This window comes from Epinephelus lanceolatus, chromosome 23 (genome assembly GCF_041903045.1).
Source record: "Epinephelus lanceolatus isolate andai-2023 chromosome 23, ASM4190304v1, whole genome shotgun sequence".
NCBI lineage: Eukaryota > Metazoa > Chordata > Actinopteri > Perciformes > Serranidae > Epinephelus > Epinephelus lanceolatus.
Window position 1 is genome coordinate 24,436,123 of NC_135756.1, and position 20,173 is coordinate 24,456,295.

Here is a 20,173-nt window from a genome sequence, read left to right on the forward strand (position 1 = left end):
TTTCCATTGATAATTTTTGTGTGATTTTGTTGTCAGCACATTCAACTATGTAAAGAACAAAGTATTTAATAAGAATTTTTCATTCATTCAGATCTGGGATGTGTTATTTTAGTGTTCCCTTTATTTTTTTGAGCAGTGTATATACATAATACCAATCGCTTGGTCCATGATTAAGGGCTAACTAACTTACTAGCTAACACCTTCTTTTGTCAAGCGCAGCTAGTTGCTAGGTAACAGGACCGCCAACGGGTTGAGGCAAGTACAATTGGCGATGCAACCAGGTAATCCTCCGCAGACCAAACCGTCCCATTTCAGAGACCATTCAGTTCAGCTGATGTGGTCTTCAAAGGACGTGGCCAATGTCGACTGCGAAGGCTGCAGCCCCTGAATTGAGACACAGCTATTGTCTACACAGCAGCTCCAGACTTTATCCTTGATGACATCGCAAATTTGAATTTTCGTACTTTATTTTTTGATTTGGGAGAGAATTTTTCATGTTTACTAATTTTTTTTTTGACTGTCTGAGACCGTAGGAATAACATGTACAAATTTTGAAAATGGGTGTAGCTCCCCTTTAATCTCAACAATAATCATTAGCTTGCTGCTGTCAAGAGAAAACATTTTATTTTTCCTTTTTTTTTCCCCACAATGGTGCTGTTTTTTTTCTGGAACGGACGAAAGGATGACAAATGGTGTAATTAAAATCTGAGAAATAATGCTAATAACTGCAAAATACAATTATTGGAGGGCTAATTCTGACCAGTTTAACATATATTTGATCTTTTCACTGAAATCTTATTTTTCACACGCTAACGTTTTTCTTTATTCTTTAATTAATCAGGATGTTTAATTGAGATCATGATCTCATTTGCAAGAAAAACCTAAGTGCGTGTAATTACAGTGTTTCTGATGAATGGCATCAGTTCAATATTTTTATACCTTTTTAAAAACATATAGCATACATAAGAGACAGAAAAAAACATATTTCATCCTGAGGGAAAATTGTTGTGCAACAGTTGCAAGACAAAGTTTGAAAAGTGCAACTGAAAAATTCTCAATGATGTGAATGAGAATGTGGTTAATGCTCACTTTCATTGACTGGCAGTGAGTCGGTTTCCGTTTTCTCCTAGTGAGTGATCCACTGTTGTGCACACAGGCGGTCCTTCTCCTCCTCCCTCTCATTGGTCAGGAGGATGAGCCTCTGCTCTGGGGAACCTCCCAGATGTGAGCGGGCAGAGAACCCGTCGGAACCCGGAGAGAACACCGTGTTCCTCTCCTCTCTCAGATCAGCTTGCAGCTGCTGCACATGCTGGGGCACACAGTGGAAAATAAAATGGATGGCTTATATTTTAATTCCTACAGAAGAGAAACAAATCAACAACACAGACATGTTTAATGTAAGATACTGCGAGAATTCTTACTGCTGGGAGCAAGATCTGCACGTGCTTTAGATGATGATGAAAGAAAATGCATAAGTGGACACCAGGTTCAACTTTCACAGTGTCGTTGCTGCTGAAAATAATTATTATTACTCTAAAAATGACACATTTTTTGGTATCTTCCTTTAACTCTGATACGGATTAGGGGCAGTTTTTCTGTTCACCAAGTTAAGTTGAGAACAAACACATGCCCCTTTGATTATTTATGAGGAATGCACAATCTAAAACATGAGGGATAATGATGGGAGTCTCCACACCGCAGACAGATGCACTGCAGAGCACAGTGAAGAAAACCAGAGCAGGATCCGCAGGAAGCTTTACACAACTTTATTGAAGATTGTGTATAAATACACATGCACATTTCAAATGTAAACCCAAGTGAACTCAAGTGCAGCCAAACCTGGAAACCCCCGTTATGTCATCATGCAAGGATGTCTGGTTTATTTTTACAAAAAAAAGTCCCAAAACAACAGAACCATCCTTTCTTAAAAATATTCCCTCCCTGACAAGAGCACAGGCAAGACTTTTGCAAACTAGTGTGTACGTGTGGACTGGAGCCACGTTCGCCCCCGACGCTTCACGTCTTGCCGAGGTTTTTAAATATATTGTCTGTTTATTATTAAATGCTTACATATAAATAAATAAAATTTATCAAATGTGCACTCACAGAGTGAACTCTTATGTACAGTATTGTATAAGCCTATAGTAGCAATCACATCTCACTCAGTCGGGATGGGGGGTGAGTCGCCCAAAAAGCGAGGCAGCAGCGGGGCAGTGGCACCCGCACAAGTCGAAGCACAGAGATGCTCATAAAGGCATGGTACACGTCTAATATTCTGAGGCAACAACAGGTACGCTAATGCTGTTTACAATGGAAGAACAGGTAGAAAAAGAAAACATAACACTCCACCATGGAGAATAGTTTTTATCATGAGTTACGTCGATGGAGGAATATCCTGCAACAATCTGCCACAAAATATTTTCACTGTATCATGATCTCAGAAGCTGAACGGCCTTTTAGGCAGACTCACCCCGCAGTTTTCAACTCCCCTCCCCATCCTCAAAGCTCAGGACCACAAAGAAGCATTATTTCCCCCTCTGGAAAGGGACGCATTCAGCAGTACCCATGAATTCATACAGCTATTATCGAAGGCGAAGAACCCGTCACCATCACATTCAACCAAACCGAGAAAGGGAGCCACGGAGGGGAAGAAAAGAAAATCGAAAAGGCATCAACCACATATATCTGGTCAGTGTTCATTCCATTCAGCATACATTCTGGCCCTCTTGTGGGGTTAAAAGAAACGGTTTGAGATGACGTGGCCAGGATGTAACAAGCAGACAGATATGAACGTTTGTGGTGGATGAAGGGGAGCAGTGTGAGAGGAGACGGTGGCGATAGTGATGTGCAAAGAAAAGGCGACCGGTCTGAGATTAAGAGTTAAGGCCAAGGTGATTCGAACACAAGATGATCCATCTGATGTCAGCGAAAATCACCGATGTTCCTAATCTCACAGCGCCTCGAATATGACGAGAGAGAGAGAGCAGAGCCGTGGTAAAGCTTTAAACACCGCCTGTGAATAACTTAAAGAGGGAGATTTGTGGCGTAGGATCGGAGTCGGCCAGCTAACTTTTACACACACATTTGCTGCAATCCTTGCACATTATGTTAAGACAGAGTGAAACACCGTTTACTGATTTTTGCAGAGAAAATGTGCAAACATATCCTGCAAAGTTAGCTGGATAACCTCTCAATCCTGCTTTGTTTTAGGTTTGAGAAATATAAAGAGAGGAGCCCAGAGTCAGACAGCTAAAGCAGGACCTTTAAGGTTCATGCCGATACACTAATTACCTAAAAATGCAGCAGTAGCAGCAGCAGCAGCACAAAGCTAGGACAGTTTGGCTGTTCGACACGACTATGAGCATCGCTTCTCTACGTTAGACTGTACAGGCGTCTCACCACTGGCTTACTAAAGGCAGCTTCCGAAGCTTATAATGTGAGAAAACCCTCTGAGAGACGTCAATATTAAACAGTTGCAGTATGCCTGGCAATAATACATAAAAAAAAGGTGGATGATTGGTGATTGTGCAAGTTCAAAATGTCTCAGCGCATCATGAAAACTCGATATAATTCAGTGTTTAAAATATTTACAAGGTCTAAATGATAATAAAATGATATGGCAACAATGCGTTGCTCTCAAAATATATATAAAAAACAACAAACACGAAAAGCGAGAGGGCGGTTGAGAGCGCTACAGCGAAGCACTGCGGAGCGTCTGAATCCATCCCCTAGTGTCGTTCGGTGACTCTGAGCAAATCCCAAACGAATGGACGTGGCGACACACACACTTTACACACACACACACACACACACACAGTGATCCAACCACAGAGGAGGGCCCTGATTTCTTAGAGTTGCGTACCCCGGCAGCTCCCTGACCTAACAGCCGTCACCCCCGCAGTGGCTCAGCCTGTCGAGGGGCCGAGTCCGAGCCGCTGGGTGAGGCCAGTGGCGCCTGCTGCCATGCTGTGTGTCCATATGGCTTTGGATGGAAAGATCCTAGTCTCTCTCTCTCCATTTAGTTCTGTCCCCGCTCGCCTCAGTTGGTTTTCATGGCGACGTCTCGATTGGGCGCCTGCTCCTCCTCCTCCTCTTCCTCCTCGTCCTCTTCTTCCTCCTCGTCTTCCTCTTCCTGCTCGTTGTCGTTCTTCCTGCGCCGGTTCTCGTTCAGGTCCTCCTCGTCACTCTGAGTAGCGGTGGCGGCACCGGCAGCAGACGAGGCGCCCTGAGCGGAGGAGGCGGGCTTTCTTTCCTGTCTCTCATCGCAGTCGTTCTCCTCGTCTTCTCCTTCCTCCTCCTCCTCGTCCTCCTCCTCTTCCTCGCGGTCCAGAGCGAAGTAGCCGGTGCCTTTCACGGTGTCCTGGCGCTGGTAGAACAGCACGTAGCCGGCTTTAGACTGAAAGAGAGACGACAATGAACAAAGTTACTCGGCTACAGGAAACGACTCACTGCTGTGGCTTTGTTTTTATGTAGAATTTCCTTTTTAACCTGCGTCAACACTTTCAAACATTAGAACTTCTAATAACATGACCATGCAATTTTGAAATCATTTGATAATGAGTCAACAGGATGCTGCGTTAATTACAACCTACCCCAAGGACTTTGCATTTGAGAACGCTTTTTTCCCCCAGACAAACCTACTGTAGGAGCTCCTTCTAAATTCTAACTGCTTAATCTGTCCATCTATGAAAAGTTAAATGATTCTGCTGGTGATTCTTTATACTGTCAATAATTCTCACGAAAAGATCAAAACTAACAAAAAGCCTGATAATAAACAGTTATGTGCCTTACAGCTCCATTGTTGTCCAAAAACTATTAAAACACATCAGTGACACACACTGTTTTACTGGGTAACTTCTTCCTTCATTATCATCAACGCACGCACACTGTATTTATTTTATGTCAGTCACACAAACACTGTCCTGCTGCTGTAAATATTTACTCCAGCACCAAATGTGTGTTATTGCATCATAAAAAAGTCTCCAACAAACGCATTTTTCCTCCTCTCCTTTTCAAGTACGAAAAACTACACTACCCATGTGTTTTAGGAAAAAACTACAAATACCGCCTTGCAGTTGTATACTTCATGCACTGGTCAAGTTGCAGTTACAGTTTACATTCATGACTGTGAAAACATGGGTGCTTCACACACATCTTCCCTCCCGGCAGCACAGAAGATCTATCCAATCAGCACAGTTTGGACACCCAAGATTAGAGTCACCAAGTCAGTATCTGACCAATTGTGTCCCATATGATGTGAGTTATGACCAGAAAACTGTTTTTACAGAACATTGTGATGTCACTGTGAAGCTTTTGAATATAAAATGTCATTTCTTCATCATTTTATCCTGTTAAATATTTCTGTGCAATTTTGTTGTAATTTGTGAATGAATTCTAGTTGTCTGGGCAAAAACATGTCTTGTGAGGTCACAGTGATCTTGACCTTCGACCACAAGATTCTAAGCAGTTCATTGCTGAGTCCACGTGGACAGTTGAACCAAATTTAAGAAAAGTCCCTCAAAGTGTTCTTGAGATAGCGCATTCATGCATTCATGAGAATGAGACTGACGCAAGGTCACCATGACCCTAACCTTTGACCACCAAAGTTTATTAAGTTCATCCTTCCAACTGGACAGTTGTGCCAAATTTGGAATAGCTCCCGTAAGATGTCCTTGAGATATTGCACTCACGAGAATGAGATAGACACAAGGTCACAGTGACCTTCGACCACCAAATTCTAAGCACTTCATTAGTGAGTAGAAGTGGACATTTGTACCAAATTTCAGAAAATTCCCTCAAAGTGTTCTTGAGATATCACATTCACGAGAATGAGATAGACACAAGGTCACAGTGACCTTCGACCACCAAATTCTAATCAGTTCATTGTTGAGTCCAAGTGGACGTTTGTGCCACATTTGAAGAAGTTCCCGCAAGGTGTTCTTGACATACTGTGTTCACAAGAATGAGATGAACACTAGGTCACAGTGACCTTAACTTTTGACTACCAAGATGTTATCACTTTATCCTTAAGTCAAACTGGACAGTCCTGCCAAATTTCAAAACAATTCCCTCAAGGCGTTCTTGAGATATCACGTTCATGAGAATGGGACAGATGGACAACCCCAAAAAATGTAATACCTCCGGCCACAGCAATCACCAGCACGGAGGCATAAAAAATAATGAAAGAATATAATCATGAGCTGTTCATGAAGATTTCCGTCTTACGTGGTAAATAACAAACTGAGAGCCACAGACAGGCTGGGAAGGTCATAAAGTATAAGAATATAGAATCGCATACTTTTTCTTTTTCCTTTAGTAGGTACTGCAGCTGCCCTTACAAACAACGTACTGTTGCATCCAGTGTGCACACAGTCAGAACACACTACTTCTAGCACCCTGAACCTTGACCCTTGTTTATATATCTGCTACCTTGGAGAAAAAAACAGAATGCCGGCCCATTCGCCGTTTCCAGAGACGAAGGTCAACCTGGAGAGTTCTTCTGTTGTCACTTTGCAATATATATTGTTTAAAGTTTAAATAACAACCGCACACATTGCAGATTCTCACACATTATATTAACAACAGTAAATTTACATGAGCTATGCATTTCTCTGTCATTCCAATATAATAGTGTTGTTGTCTGTAATCTCTATGATTATTTTGTTAACTAAAAAAAAAATTATATTATTAGTATTCAACTGGTGCTTGCGGCTGAGTCGATGTGACATATTGTCCACTGCGCAGAGGCTTGTGGGTCAGAGTTGCCAGGAAAGCATGTTGGTTTGCATACGACAAAATCTGACCAGATGCAGCAGAACATTCTGGCGTTTTTGGCACACTGCAGCTGACAGACTAAGCTACGTATTGGGACGTAGTGCATCTTTTTCTGGCATACTAAACAGTATTGTAGCATGGTAATGGAATGCACAGATTGTGAGCTTTGGTTTTCTTCCACTGGATTTGTAATTTTTTATAATAACAAATAAAATAACACCTGCCTTACCCTTAAAATTGATGATGATCAGAGTACATACAATGATTTCAGTAACACACAACTCAACAGTTACATGAATGTGAACATCAGTTATTATTTATACCCAAATTCTGCATTCTAATTATATTTTTTTTTATAATTTTTTTCTCAATGGTTTCATGGACTCCTTTTTTGTCATTGAGAGCACTGTGCTGTGTGAACCTGACAAACTAATCTGCTTAGTAGCTGTACGTCTCGTGGAATCGTCAGTGTGTAGTGATGTGTTAAAGCCTTTTCAAATTTTCTCAGCTCTCCCCACTGTCACACATCTTAATGAGACTCTGCACTGTTTGAGTGTGGGTTCTCTTGTTTGAATCACTGAGTTGTTTTTATGTGCCAATTACTGTATGTCAAGAACTGTCCGAGAGCAATAACAGCAACAAAATACCCACAACCCCACATTAAAAAAAAGGTATCAGCGAGTATCAGCGCAGTTGGGTGTCTTTGAGAAATCAGCAATGTAATAATTAATCCCAATTAGTGACAACATTAGAAGTGCATTACTTTGATGAAATGACTCGTACTAGTTTGTGTCCAGCAAAACTGTCTTTGATAAATATACAGTAGGACTGTTGGCCCCGCTTTTCCAAACGAGGACACTCACCACTATTTGATCTTCGTTGGCAGGAGACACGCTGCTGTCGTCGAAGTTGTACCACTTCCCATCGTCTTTGTTCTTGGCGTATGCCGTGTCTGAGCAGGGCGAGATTAAGAGACAGGGATATGGTGTTACACAGGTTTACATGTGCACCGCTCTGTACTCGTGCTGTTTGTATTATAAAACACTGTGATATGTGCATGGTGTTATGTAATGTGCTTAGTTTTTATTTCAATTCAGTGTATTTTGGTCACTGTGTCTTCATTCATTTCTCTGCATTTTGTTTCAGAGCTTAGGGGCTGTCCACACCAATAACGATAACTATAATGATAATAACTATGACAATAACGATGTGAGCATCCACCATGATGAATGATAATGCTCTGTAAACTGCGCTCTGTGTCGGCAGCTTAGGAAAATTGATACTGATGACCTGTTACGGCTTTAGGGTTGGGCAGAAAAACAAAAAGAAATCCAGACGGATATGGGTGCACAAAATTCTTCAAAGACTAGAGCAATTTAAGAGCTGTCGTCTTTTAAAGACAAATTCTATTCATACTTTTGCATGAGTCAACATTTGGATGGTATCCTAGCGATCGCCACGTCTCAGGTAAAGTTACGTGTTTTTTTTATGTGTAATTTGCAACTTAATATTAAGTTATATAAGTGTTTATTACGTTGTATACCACAATAACCAAGACTGAGAGATTAGAGTCGACCAGAGCTATTCAATTTTATATTCACTAGGGCTGGATTATAAAACCAGGAAGACATTTTAAGCATCACTGAAAGCTTTGTGTTTAGCTTTTGGTAATGACAATTTTTCAAACAAATGCAAACGAATGTCATAAAAAAAATAAAAAAAAAGCAATGTTTATCGTTTCACTCTTGAAATAAAGAAAGTGACAGTCAAATATCTGCCCCAGGCACATCATCAGAAACAGAATTAAAAGAAGAGTTATGAGTGCTATAAATACACCGAACCATAACAAGTAGCAATTACATTATCCAATAACACTACACACACCCCTCACTCCAAGGCATTTTACATCGAGGTCAAGGAAAGTGTTTAGGAAAAGACACAGGACGAATTCTTTAACTATTCAACTGCAGTTCAGAGGTTGTGAAAAGCGTGGTCGGAACTGTGTCATATGAGAACTAGTGCTCATGGGTAACTCAACAGAGATGAGACAGAAGTGAGATGGTTCAAATGTTAGCTACTTCAGGATACTGCATGAAGTTCACATACCGGCACATCACATTTATGAATGCTGGGCCAATCGGAGGTTGCTTCTGGGTCAGATGTACCCATGTGCTGCCAATTTAAAAGGCATGGTATAGACCATCTAAGAAGTGTTTCTTAAATGCCATCAATTAGCTTACATAACATACCAGTAGGTATGCTGCAGTTAGTAACCAATATTTTAGCATTCCTGTAACATTATTTTGTAGAAAAATGTCCCCGAAATCAAAAAAATTGATGGCACAATGTCATCTGCCATGTTTATCATGATGCCCTGTAAATTGCAACAGATTTGACAGGCTGTCAGTGTTTCTGTTGTTCATCAAATTGCTCTGAAAGTGATCCTTAATCCATCATTCGCCACTGTCTTTGTCGTTATAGCTGTGGTGTGGACTCTGCCATCCAGCTGAGTTAGAGGAACCATTTTTAAAACGACATTTATGTTCATTGTCACTGCTTTCATTCTTGGTGTGGATAGCCTTTCACCTACAGTATCGCAGTCATGACTGATGTCTACATCAATCGTGTTAGCCTGCTGCAATCACTATAAAATATAAATACATACATATATACTTGATTATGCTGCAAAGTGTCGCTGCATCAAGTGAAACGTAGCTGTAATAAAATGGAGGAAGATGATCATCGCCCAGTGATGTGTGTTGTGAATCTTACAGTGGCCTCCACCCATCCCGCCGTAGTGGTTGGACACAGCAATGAGGTCATAGCGACAGGGCCCCGCGTTGGGGTTGATCAGGAACTCAGACATGTCCAGGTCTCTGCAGGAAACACATCATATAAACACACATTATATAGTGGACTATGAGCTGCCATGTGCCATGTAATGACACACTAAACACAGGCAGAAAGAAATCCTTCTTCAAATGGAGCTTATTTTAGTGAAGTAAGCCACAACATGTGTTTGTAATTAAAGCCTTAATGTGCAGCAGAGTATTCATCCATATGTAGATACTGTGGGTCTGCATATACTGGATGTGGATGAAGTAACAACAATGGATAAAGTGCTGAAAATGCAGTGTTCTGCTGCAGTGATTTATTGCCCACTCTGTGTGTGTGTGTGTGTGTGTGTGTATGTGTTTGTTTGTGTACCTGAGTGGGAAATCAACGAGCGAGTCCAGTTTATCCCTCATGTAACGGCTGTAGGAGAAGCGTTTCAGATGGACCACCAGCACAGGCGGCAGAGACCACAGGTCCAGCTTCTTCGTGGCCTGTTGGTGCTGCTTGCAGTTCGGACAATACCTACGAGACAGGATCTCACGTTAGCGAATGCACATGACCTCACACACGTTGCCGCATTCGGCTGATAGATTGCTTCGCCTCCTGCTTGTAACTTGTTTTGCACGTGCAGCGTTTCTCACCATGGGTCCTCTGCTCCCAGCTTTTCCTTGGTGGTAAAAAGCTCGATGCAGTCCTTCAGCTTGAAGAAAGCTTTCTTCTGAGGCTTGTACTCCATGCTCTCATGCTTTTCAAAGTCCTGCTCTCAGTCACACACACACACACACACACACACACACAAACATACAGCTGTTACAAAACACGTCTCATCAAATTGTCATGTCTCACTGGACGTGAATTGTGTCCCTGTCCCAAAATAGAACAAAGCAGGGAACACTTTACTTTGAAGTGGCCTTATGAGTTCTATGCACTCACAATACTTTTACATCACTTAAATATGGACTAATAAAGTTTATCAGGCAGTCTCTTGCTAATTAATTTAAATTAAAACCATTTTACAGGGCAGGTTTGGTGCACAGATAAAGAGCAAATATTTAGTTATTAAACTGATGTTATTAAAATCTATGAGTGCAGCATTTTCATTTTAGCCACAAACAGCTTGTTTATATATCCTGTTAGGGGGGAAGGTGGAGGTTTAACACCTTTTTTTAAAGGATGCGGTGGCTGCTGCAGGCATTGAATCGGTAACCTTTTGATTACAAAATAGTTGTGCTTGTTACCGGGACTTCCTGCTGCTCCTGTCTGGGTCACATTGTCATATTTTGTAACAGGATGGCAGACTGCATTTGTTCTCGGCCACATGGTATGCATACTAAAAAGTGCACCAGCTGCTCCGGCTGCATTGAAAGTGTAAAAGTTGGATATCTGTATCAGAGAGCGTCTCCTGATATTGGCTTTACCTCGATAACCATCTCGTCAAAGTACTTCTTCTTCATCTCTGGTTCCCAGTCCAAGGAGAGATAAGAGCGGTCTGTGAAACAAAAAGTGGACAGAATTAACTAATTTTCCTCCCAAAATGGATTCTTCGTTTATCCCCTGCTTCACCATGTCCCTACCACTGAGTCGGAGGTGTCCCTCGTCGAAGCGGATCTGCCTGGTGTCCTCCTTGATGAGGGAGAAGTCCGTTTTTCCCATGTTATTGAACTGGAATGTAAAAAGTCTCTTTCTGTTGTGCCCAGCCATCTGCTGGCCTTTCGTAGAGTTCTGTGGACCGACCACGCCGTTCTCCAGCTCGTTGTCCCCGCCCACTGAGTCCTCTGACTGGCTGTTGTCATTCTCTGAGGGCAGCTCCTGATCTTGACTGGACTCATCGTCCTGCTCGTCAGTCTCCATCTCACCTGAGGGAGGACAGAGAGCATAATGACTCGAAATAGCAAATGGTATTAGTGGTGTAATGATCCATCGATTAGATCGATTTAAAAGGTAATGCTAAGTGGACTTGCATTTATATTGCATCTGTCTCGTCTTCCAACCACTCAGCGCTTTTTACAACATGCAACATTTCATAAACACACACATTAACAGACTGGCGGCTGAGGCTACACTTCAAGATGCAGTTTGGGGTTCAGTATCTTGCCCCAGGATATTTCAGCATGAGGAGCCAGGGATCAAACTGCCAGTCTTTGGATTTGTGGATGACCCGCTCCACCTGCTCTGCCACAGCTGCCCTCAATCAACAACCCAATATCACTGTTGCAAAGTGAAACCACCCATCCATCTCGGCATCTTTAAGATACACCTTTATTTTGATATTCCCATGGCAGGTCTCTGTCACTGTCAAACGATGATAGTGCCAAGCAGATAAAATGGCAAGCAGCCAAGAAAAAGACGACAAGGATATTTACTCTCCTCTCGGGAATAAATCAGCAAGTGGAAATATTTTGGATTTCAGAAATCAGACACTGTTTTAAGATAAGATAAACATGACAAACCTGGTCGGACAGTTCGCTCTGCTAACTTGTTGCTATCGCTACGGCTACATCAGCTGCTCTGATTCAACAATGATAGGCTACAAAAAACACAGATGCAGGCTGATATTCAACCGTGCTGTTCTGTAGGGAGATGCAGTGACTTAAACTTGCCATGAGCAAGAAAAAGTATAAATAACACATGTAATTTGTTAAGTTATGAGTAGAGGAAAAGTCCACTAGCTGCTAGGCTAATTTATGCAATGTAAGGAGCTTAAGCCAGTAATGGCAACAAGCAAATAACATCGAACTCTGACAGTTACCACTGAGCCGAATTTTAAACTTAAGTTAAATATTCTTGTTGTTAACTCATGTTTTATGTGTGTAAACTTTACTGCACTTAACTGGTTACTATTGTTTACAATGCAAAATTTGCAAATGCAAATAACAAAAGAAACAAAGAAAGTGGTGGAAACCTCTTCTGTGACTGTGTTAAATGCGCATATGATATCGTCTCACATTGAACTTTGTTGTCCAAAGAATCGATGTAAAATCGTATTGTGATGAAACTAGTGACTTACACACCTAAATGTTATGTGGCCGAAACACAGGAAGACATTTGAAAAGGTCAAAACTTTTACAGGTATCTGATTGTAGCCTGTCTGAGTGTTTATGTGTGTGTGCACTCACTCGGCGACCCCTCTTCCAGCAGTCCATTAGTGGCGTTACCATTGACAGTGTGTTGTTTGGATGGGTGTGTCTCTTCACAATCTTCTTCATCCTCCTCTACCGAAGATCGCACAAACCGGCTGCAAACACAAAACCAGTTTCACTTACAGGAACTTTTGATTCTCTTTTTTCAACAATGACAACAAATGACCTCTACAGTTGCTCTAATTGGTTCTTGATTGCCTGCCAAAGTAGCTCGTAGACAGGGCAGATTTATCAGCTGCAATCAAAGGTGACAAGCATCAGGCGAGAATCAATCTCCAACAATGGCTGTACGATCAAACACAGAGACAAATGAAGGTACCAGAGGCGCAGGAGCAGCATGTTGTAGAGTTTGTCTTCACTGAGGGTTCTGGGGACGGCGAGGAGGAAGGGCTGTCCGAACAGCGGCGTGCTGGTGTGGTTGTAGCCCGACTGTTTGTACTTCTCCCTCAGGTGCACCGGGATTACTACGTGGTCCGTGTCCTCCACTCTGTTCACCGCCAACTCGAATCTGCAGAGAGAAGTGTGGTCAGTTTCAAAGTCACACTGGATAAGATCAAGAAAATAAGTCCTTATTCATTCATATTTATGTCCTTGGCAAATAAAACGATTTAGATTGGTGTACAGCCAACGATTCTATGCTTTAAATCTCTGAAGTCTTGAGTACTGTCAGTAGTAAATTCAAAACAGTCGATGGATTTTACGAGGAAGTTTTACAGTAATCAGAAATGAAGCTGTTTTATAGGAAATTACACCCTGCGTTTGGCTAAAATCTGTTTTACAATGTGGCCAGGAACTTAGATTTAGTCAGAACTGAGATAATGCAGTTTCAAATTGTAGATATCAGAGTCTGCCTGTCAGCCAAGTTCCACACTCACACATAGATATCATCTCTCTCCATGATGCTGCTGAGGTTCTCGTTGGTGGCGAAGATCCGGTGGAAACGGTGGTTGTAGATGTCAGTTACAATCATCTGGGGGATAAGAGAAAATAGTCAGAAGACTCTTGGAAGCGTCAGGCTGATTAATCTGATGTATGAACCGATTCCTACTGGTATTTATTACACTGATATAGCAGATGTTTGGACAGATGAAGAGAAACAGGATACAACATTTCCCCCACTAGCTGCTGAGGCTGGGTGGTCAGGGAGAATTTAGAAGGTAACAGACTATTTTGGTCTGCGCTGCCTGAGGAGATGTCAGCATCATTACTGCCTAGAGCAGAGCCGACTGTGATGTGTATACCTTCTCAGCAGGCACTCCAGACAGGTTGGAGAGGGAGGTACACAGGTCAGAGATGTAGCCAACCTTTGGCACCGTCAGCTTGTACTGAAATGGAAATACATCGCATGAGATCATACTGCCAGGGTGCTTCGCATGGCGCGTTCGGGTGCTTTCCCGGGCTCTGCATGTTACCTGTGTGGGTTTAGCTAGAGGATCCAGTCTGACCAGATAGACCTCCAGTGTCCTCTCCTTCTTCATAGGTAGGGGCAAGGTCAAGTAGCAGAAAGGATCGAAGGTCACGGAGACCTTGGAGCACACAGGACACACCAGGGTGGACTTGAAAAGGCCGTGGAAGATGTCCACGATGATGGAGTCATTTCTCTTGATGTGGTTTTCCCACGCCTCCTCCGCCACCACCTGAGATAAACAGCAAAACATAAACTAGCTATAACAAAAGTCTGTAAAATCTACAAATGGTAAAAATAAACACAAATCTAAATACAAATCTCTCACCTTATCAGGCCTGCCGTTTGCATCCTTTAGCTGAATGTACGGCTTCTTCCTGATGCGGTTCAAGTCTTCGTGAAGGCCGTCCAGAAGAAAGGCTAGCAGCTCCTGAGAGTCCTGCTGTTGGTAGCCCGAAAACTGTGGGGCGAAGCGGCCCACCTGGGTCTGGAGGGCACAAAAACACACAAAGAAAATAGCATGGGGAAGGGACAAAAACAGGATAGAAAATTAAAAATTAGGACAATTTCTGCCCAGTATTAGAAATTGGTGAAATGACCTATGTCACAAAAATTGCTTTAAATGGCCATTAATTTAGGGGGACCTCTGCGCTTTTACTTTTTTTCTGTCATACATATAATGTTATAATGTCAAATGTTCATATTAAATTGGCAAAAGTTTTACATAAAGAGATTAACATATGTAAAAGTAATCCCTGTGAGCAAAAACCTCAGGCTTCAGACTGTTCTGAATACTCCGTTTCCTTTTTTTTTTTTTTCTCCCTTGGCTTGAAGATGATGTCAGTTTGTGATAAATTATTTTATGTGGTCGTCTGCTCCAAGCACAATACTGCAAGTGTTTACATTACACACACTGCAACATATGCTAACATCAGGAAAATATGTAATCTTGGTTCCTCCCCAGTTTCAGATCATCTTCCTGCTGGAACAAGTCCAGTTGTGAAGATTTTGGTTAAAAAACTTTTATTGGCGATTTTTCACTGTAAAAAGTGTAGCTAAATTCTGTTGCAATCATTCCCCTGCTGCAATGAAAGTGAAGAGACACAGGGTCCGCTCCATTTCAGTGCACCAGTGCACCGCTTAACACGCAACAGCAGGGCCTGGAAAGCTGTTGAGATGGATTATAATGTGTCGGCCAGCAGCCACAACCAGCTGCAATGCAAACAAAAATGTCTGCTTACAAGACCAAAGCAATGGTGGCTTTACTAGTTGACAAATAATTGTCTCCATTAACAGAAATGTTTAATCTTCTTGACTTGTTAGTGTTTGTATGAGCCCTGAGGTCATGGTTATATATACGGCGCTCTCGTTTGCTCAAATTTTGCGGCAGATCCAGTGCATCTGTCGGGTACGATACCCATCAAATGATGTGCCGACTCCACCTATTTGGCGCACCGCAGGCGTGCCAATGGTGCAGACCCTCAGAGATATGGAAGCCCCGGAAACACTGACCAATCAGAGCAGACTGGAATTTTGCAGAAGGGGCCTTAAAGACAAAGGCACTAAAATGGAGTGTTTAAAGCCCTGTCTACGCAGAGATCGTGCTGTAGGGTTAAGACGAAGTCCCTTCTTCATGCCGCCTTTGCATTTTTACACAGAACCAAATCACAGCGGCATCATTCCACTCCTGTGTGTAATCTTAGACTGCATCCCTGCATTGCAGAAACAAAAGAGGCTTGACATGTAAAACAACTGTGTCGGCCTCTAGTGTGACATACAAGACAAGCGTGGGCAGCATGTTATAAACAATAACAATGACATAACATGTCAATAACAATCATTTACCACCTCCGTTATATGGCAGCTGATCTCATTCTCAGCTCAGAGAATAAGGAGCTCCTGGACCTTATTTTTTTCCCAATGTGAAGACATTTTTGGGCATTGTTCAGCTTTGAGTTAGCCGCTAACTGCTATGAACTACTTTTTAAAATCACCCCCAGTGGGTCACACACATAACATGCTGTCAAAACAGCACACCCGTGGTACCCATGATCCTGTCCTGCTGGCTGCTCCATTTATAAAGACATAATTTCAGCACTATTACAATCTCCATTCTCAGCTCAGGGGCCGGACAACTCCGTCCCCCAAGTCCACAACCATATCCAGCACAGACACTGTGAGGGAAATAAAGTGTTTTTTGACCATTAAAGCATGTGAACATGTTGTAGTAGAAATCAAAAATACAGGTGTGAACCTGAAAATGAGCATAATAGGTCCCCTTTAAGACTTCAACACCCAGACACTTATTGATTTAGTCCCCACAGTTCTAAGCACACCTGCACCAAACTGCTGATCATGTCCATTTCCAAACTGTTAAATCTTTCATTTGAGGATTCAAACTGGCGATAACTGCACCCTTCACTCAGGCTGTTATACTGGTGTTTTAGGCCATTCTTGGTCTGCTCCTTCCCTACATGTGTACTTAAATCTTTCAGAGAAGGAATGATAGTACGGTTTGTGCTCCAAAGACTAGATATTGCTTCGTGCTCCAATTGCCTGACTGTGTGTGACACGAGGATAGTTCTTTTACAGATCCTCATTCCAAAAAAATCTTTAAACAGTGCACTGTTTTGGTAGCAAACCCAACATACAAAAGTGCTTAGATGATTTTACGATCTTTCCTGCTAAAGTTTTCCCAGGTAGTCACCTTGAAAGGCCTTGGGGTGACGTAGCTGTATTTGCCCGACCACAGCTGCTTGATAAGCTCGGCGTAGGCTCTGGCAATCTCCCCCTTCATGCCCAGCGGGTTGTCCTCATTCAGCTCGTCCGTGTACTTGTCTTTGAGGAAATACTCCGTCAGTGGAGGGATATTGCTTAAACACTGAGGGGGTGCAAAAGCAAGAGAGGACAATAGTCAGAGAAGGATGGATTTAGGCTCTTCACAAGATCTGCATTTCAAATTTTCATGCCTTGGCTGTCATTTCTTCCAAATAGCTGTTATAATAAGAACGTATCCAGATTGGTGATAAATTGAAGAAAATAGACCATGCAAAGTCTCAAAGTATGGGCCAATGCAAGCCTTCAGTACAGCTTCAATACTCCTTGGCATAAATAAATTAATATTGATTCTTCTATACTTCATGAACAAACTTTTAAGTAGACATGGAAAGAATATTAATAACTTTCCATAGTTTCCTAGACTCTGTAGAGTTCCCTGAAGGCATGCCCTTACCTGCACAGCAGAGTTCATGAAGCAGGTATTGCCCAGGTTGGAGAGCCCACAGAGGCCCGAGCGCTCGCTCTGCCTGCCCTGGTCTGAGTAGTCATAGCTGTTGCTGTAGGGGTGGTAGGATGGTAGACTATAGCTCGAATTCTTCACACTGTGCAATAAACATAGAAAAGTACAAACCGGCAGGTTATACAGGGTTGGACGGCGTTTGCCAAACTACCACAAGCACAGAAAAGGTCACGAACATCCTATTGTGCCAATAAATGTAATACTGCTACATCTTTGTTAATTCTAACGAGTATACTGTTTGTATCAAGATATATCTGTTAATACACACAACAATACATTAAAAATACCCGCAGCTTCAGTTTACACTATTTCCTCTTCAAACAAAGACCAAACTACAATCTAAACCTATGAACCACCCCAAAAAGACACTCTCAGGCTTCCTTAACAATCAGAGAGAGCTTAAAGCTAGGCCTCTCTAACTGCAGCAATCAGCAGACCTCGGAGAGGGCTGCAGGGCAGTGTTGGTCGTTTCTGGCTCCCACTGGTCAAGGGAAACAGCTGTGATGGCGGTGGAGGCACTGGCCTCGCAGTTCAGTACGCGGTGGTCCACCCTCCTGCTATCCAGCTCCACCGCCTCGGGCCTCAGGCACCACCAGCAACACAGGAGCATGACATCTCAGCCCCGCCCCGGCCCATGCCGGCCCGCATGTCCGCGCGAAACTGAACCACCGGCAGCCTGGATGGGGTTTCGGTGGGGTTCGGTTGAGGTCCAGCGCATGCAAAGCCTTGTTCTCAGAGGCCCGGGACAGAAAGTCCAGCTCCAGTCTCCACAGTCCTGACGTTAACTCAGCTCAAGCCAGTGCAGGTCCAGCAGCTGTTTATTTGGATACCATCCGAACCAAGTTCAGGCCTGAATTTGACTTCCAAGTCCAGCACAGGCCACAGTATGTATTACTACACAAAAACACACACTCTTCCTCTTTCTTGGAGCTAACTAAGCAGCTCCCCTCCTCTCTTCTCCCCCCTTCTTCTCTTTCGAGCTCGACCGCCTGTCATCTTGTTATCCTCTCTGCCTCAGATCCCTTCCCCCTGTCCTGTGCTGTCCTGTCCTGTCCTCTGGTCTTCTGCTCCTCCCTCTGGCCTGCCTGCTGCTCTCTGCCGCTCTACGGCTACCAGCAGATATTTATAGCAGCATCAGCAGCAGCAAGGATGCTCAAGACTACTGCTACCGAAGCTAGAGGTGCACAGAGAGAGAGAGAGAGAGAGAGAGAGAGAGAGAGAGAGAGAGAGAGAGAAGGGAGGGAGAGGCAGAGAGAATAGGGGGAGGGGCGGGGGTGGGGGGGTTGACAGAAGAGAAATGAGATGGGGATGGAGGGAGCAGCTGATCCACTGCATCCAGCTGAGGCTGCAGTATTCACAGGCCTGTCTCTCTTAGTATCTCTCTACCCCCCTCTCTCTCTAACACACATAAACACACATTAACACAAACACTCATGCCGACACACCATTTATCCCCTTTTCTTACACTCCTGCACACATTATATTACGTTCTCTCTTGCCTCGGCACACTAACACACAAACTGTGCTCTCATTCCCCCCCCCGCCCCGTTAAATAACACCCCATGACATTGTTAGCACCCTTCAAACACACACTTTGACACTCCTTCTTTCAGCCTCTTTAAAATGCCACGGCTGTCTGTAAGAGAGCTTTTAAAAGGGGAGGGTCTAAATAAATAAACTGAGAAAAAAACGGCTGGTTTCATCACCGGGGCCAGCGCGCGTGTGTGTGCAGGGAGGCGATGAGGGGAACAGGAGCAGATGAAATGTATTCTGAAGGTCACTTAGACTGCAGAACGTGTGCATCGCAATGAGCTCGGGGGAGAGGAGAGGTACAGAGACCCAGAGACCGGAGGAGAGCGAGCGAGAGAAGTGGCTGCCAAAATCAGGGGACACCGCCTCGCAAGACGGCGAAACTTACTGCTCTTACAGAGCATCGCTGCTGAGGCTGAACCGACCGGGGCCAAAACCGCAAAATCAAAAAGACAAGTGTTATGTAATGCGGGAACACTTCATATGAAAAAAAAAATAAGAGGCCCATGCATAATTCAGAGGAAACGACAGCTCTGGCACTACAGTGAATCAGGGACAGGGGAGCTGCTGGGACTGAAGATCCAATTTCCCCAAGTCACCCACTCTGTGCATTTCCACAATCCACCAGCACTGTGCAGGGAAAAGATGCCACTGCTATCAAACGATATAAAGCAGAGCTATGAAATGATGTGTAACTACGCTCCCAAAATGGAAGTACAAGGTAGCGTACTGAAAAATAGTTAGAGAGGTTTTCTTTTCAGCTGGTGAGTGGAGGAAGGACAAGCTTAGTTCACCTCCTTCTTTATCAATATTGATTTTCGAGGGTGGCCGAGCTTGTGGCTATTATTTCTGCATTCCAACAGTATCGAAAAGAATACAATGCAGAGCGTCTTTATCTATAACGCGCGCACACACACAGACACACACACGCACAGACACACTCCAGCATGCAGTAAATCACACACAGAAGGTGGAAGGAGGGGACAGTAAAGTCTACTAAGACAGCAGAGGCGAAAGCTCCACCCACAGTCGAGCAGTGCTCTCTAGCAGAGGGCTGACAGAGCCTCTGGGTCCCAGTGCTTTAGCAGCAAGTCTTAATCCAGGCTTCAGTGGCATTTTTGGGAAATAGAAAGTGAAAGGAAAAAAATGAGCTGCACTTCATTTCTGGCATAGCGAGAAATCTAGACGGAC

General features: G+C 43.3%; 1 protein-coding gene across 4 annotated transcripts in view; it reads right to left on the reverse strand.

The window, feature by feature from the left end:
* Nucleotides 1-1,750: 1,750 nt before the first annotated feature.
* Nucleotides 1,751-20,173, reverse strand: part of usp15 (ubiquitin specific peptidase 15) — a 30,850-nt gene continuing 12,427 nt past the window's right edge. For 3 of the 4 annotated variants that reach the window (XM_033614757.2, XM_033614755.2, XM_033614758.2), the window contains 15 exons: nt 17,387-17,534; nt 16,862-17,035; nt 14,483-14,641; nt 14,162-14,386; nt 13,991-14,074; nt 13,625-13,719; nt 13,069-13,257; nt 12,726-12,844; nt 11,184-11,465; nt 11,028-11,098; nt 10,251-10,366; nt 9,982-10,131; nt 9,547-9,650; nt 7,638-7,726; nt 1,751-4,396 (listed from right to left, as the gene is read on the reverse strand). In XM_033614757.2, the coding sequence (XP_033470648.1) occupies nt 4,040-4,396; nt 7,638-7,726; nt 9,547-9,650; nt 9,982-10,131; nt 10,251-10,366; nt 11,028-11,098; nt 11,184-11,465; nt 12,726-12,844; nt 13,069-13,257; nt 13,625-13,719; nt 13,991-14,074; nt 14,162-14,386; nt 14,483-14,641; nt 16,862-17,035; nt 17,387-17,534 (2,362 nt within the window). In that variant the 3' untranslated portion in view covers nt 1,751-4,039. Of the gene's footprint in view, nt 4,397-7,637; nt 7,727-9,546; nt 9,651-9,981; nt 10,132-10,250; nt 10,367-11,027; nt 11,099-11,183; nt 11,466-12,725; nt 12,845-13,068; nt 13,258-13,624; nt 13,720-13,990; nt 14,075-14,161; nt 14,387-14,482; nt 14,642-16,861; nt 17,036-17,386; nt 17,535-17,889; nt 18,610-20,173 lie in introns of those variants that run through there. The other variant, XM_033614759.2, reaches the window with a different exon arrangement.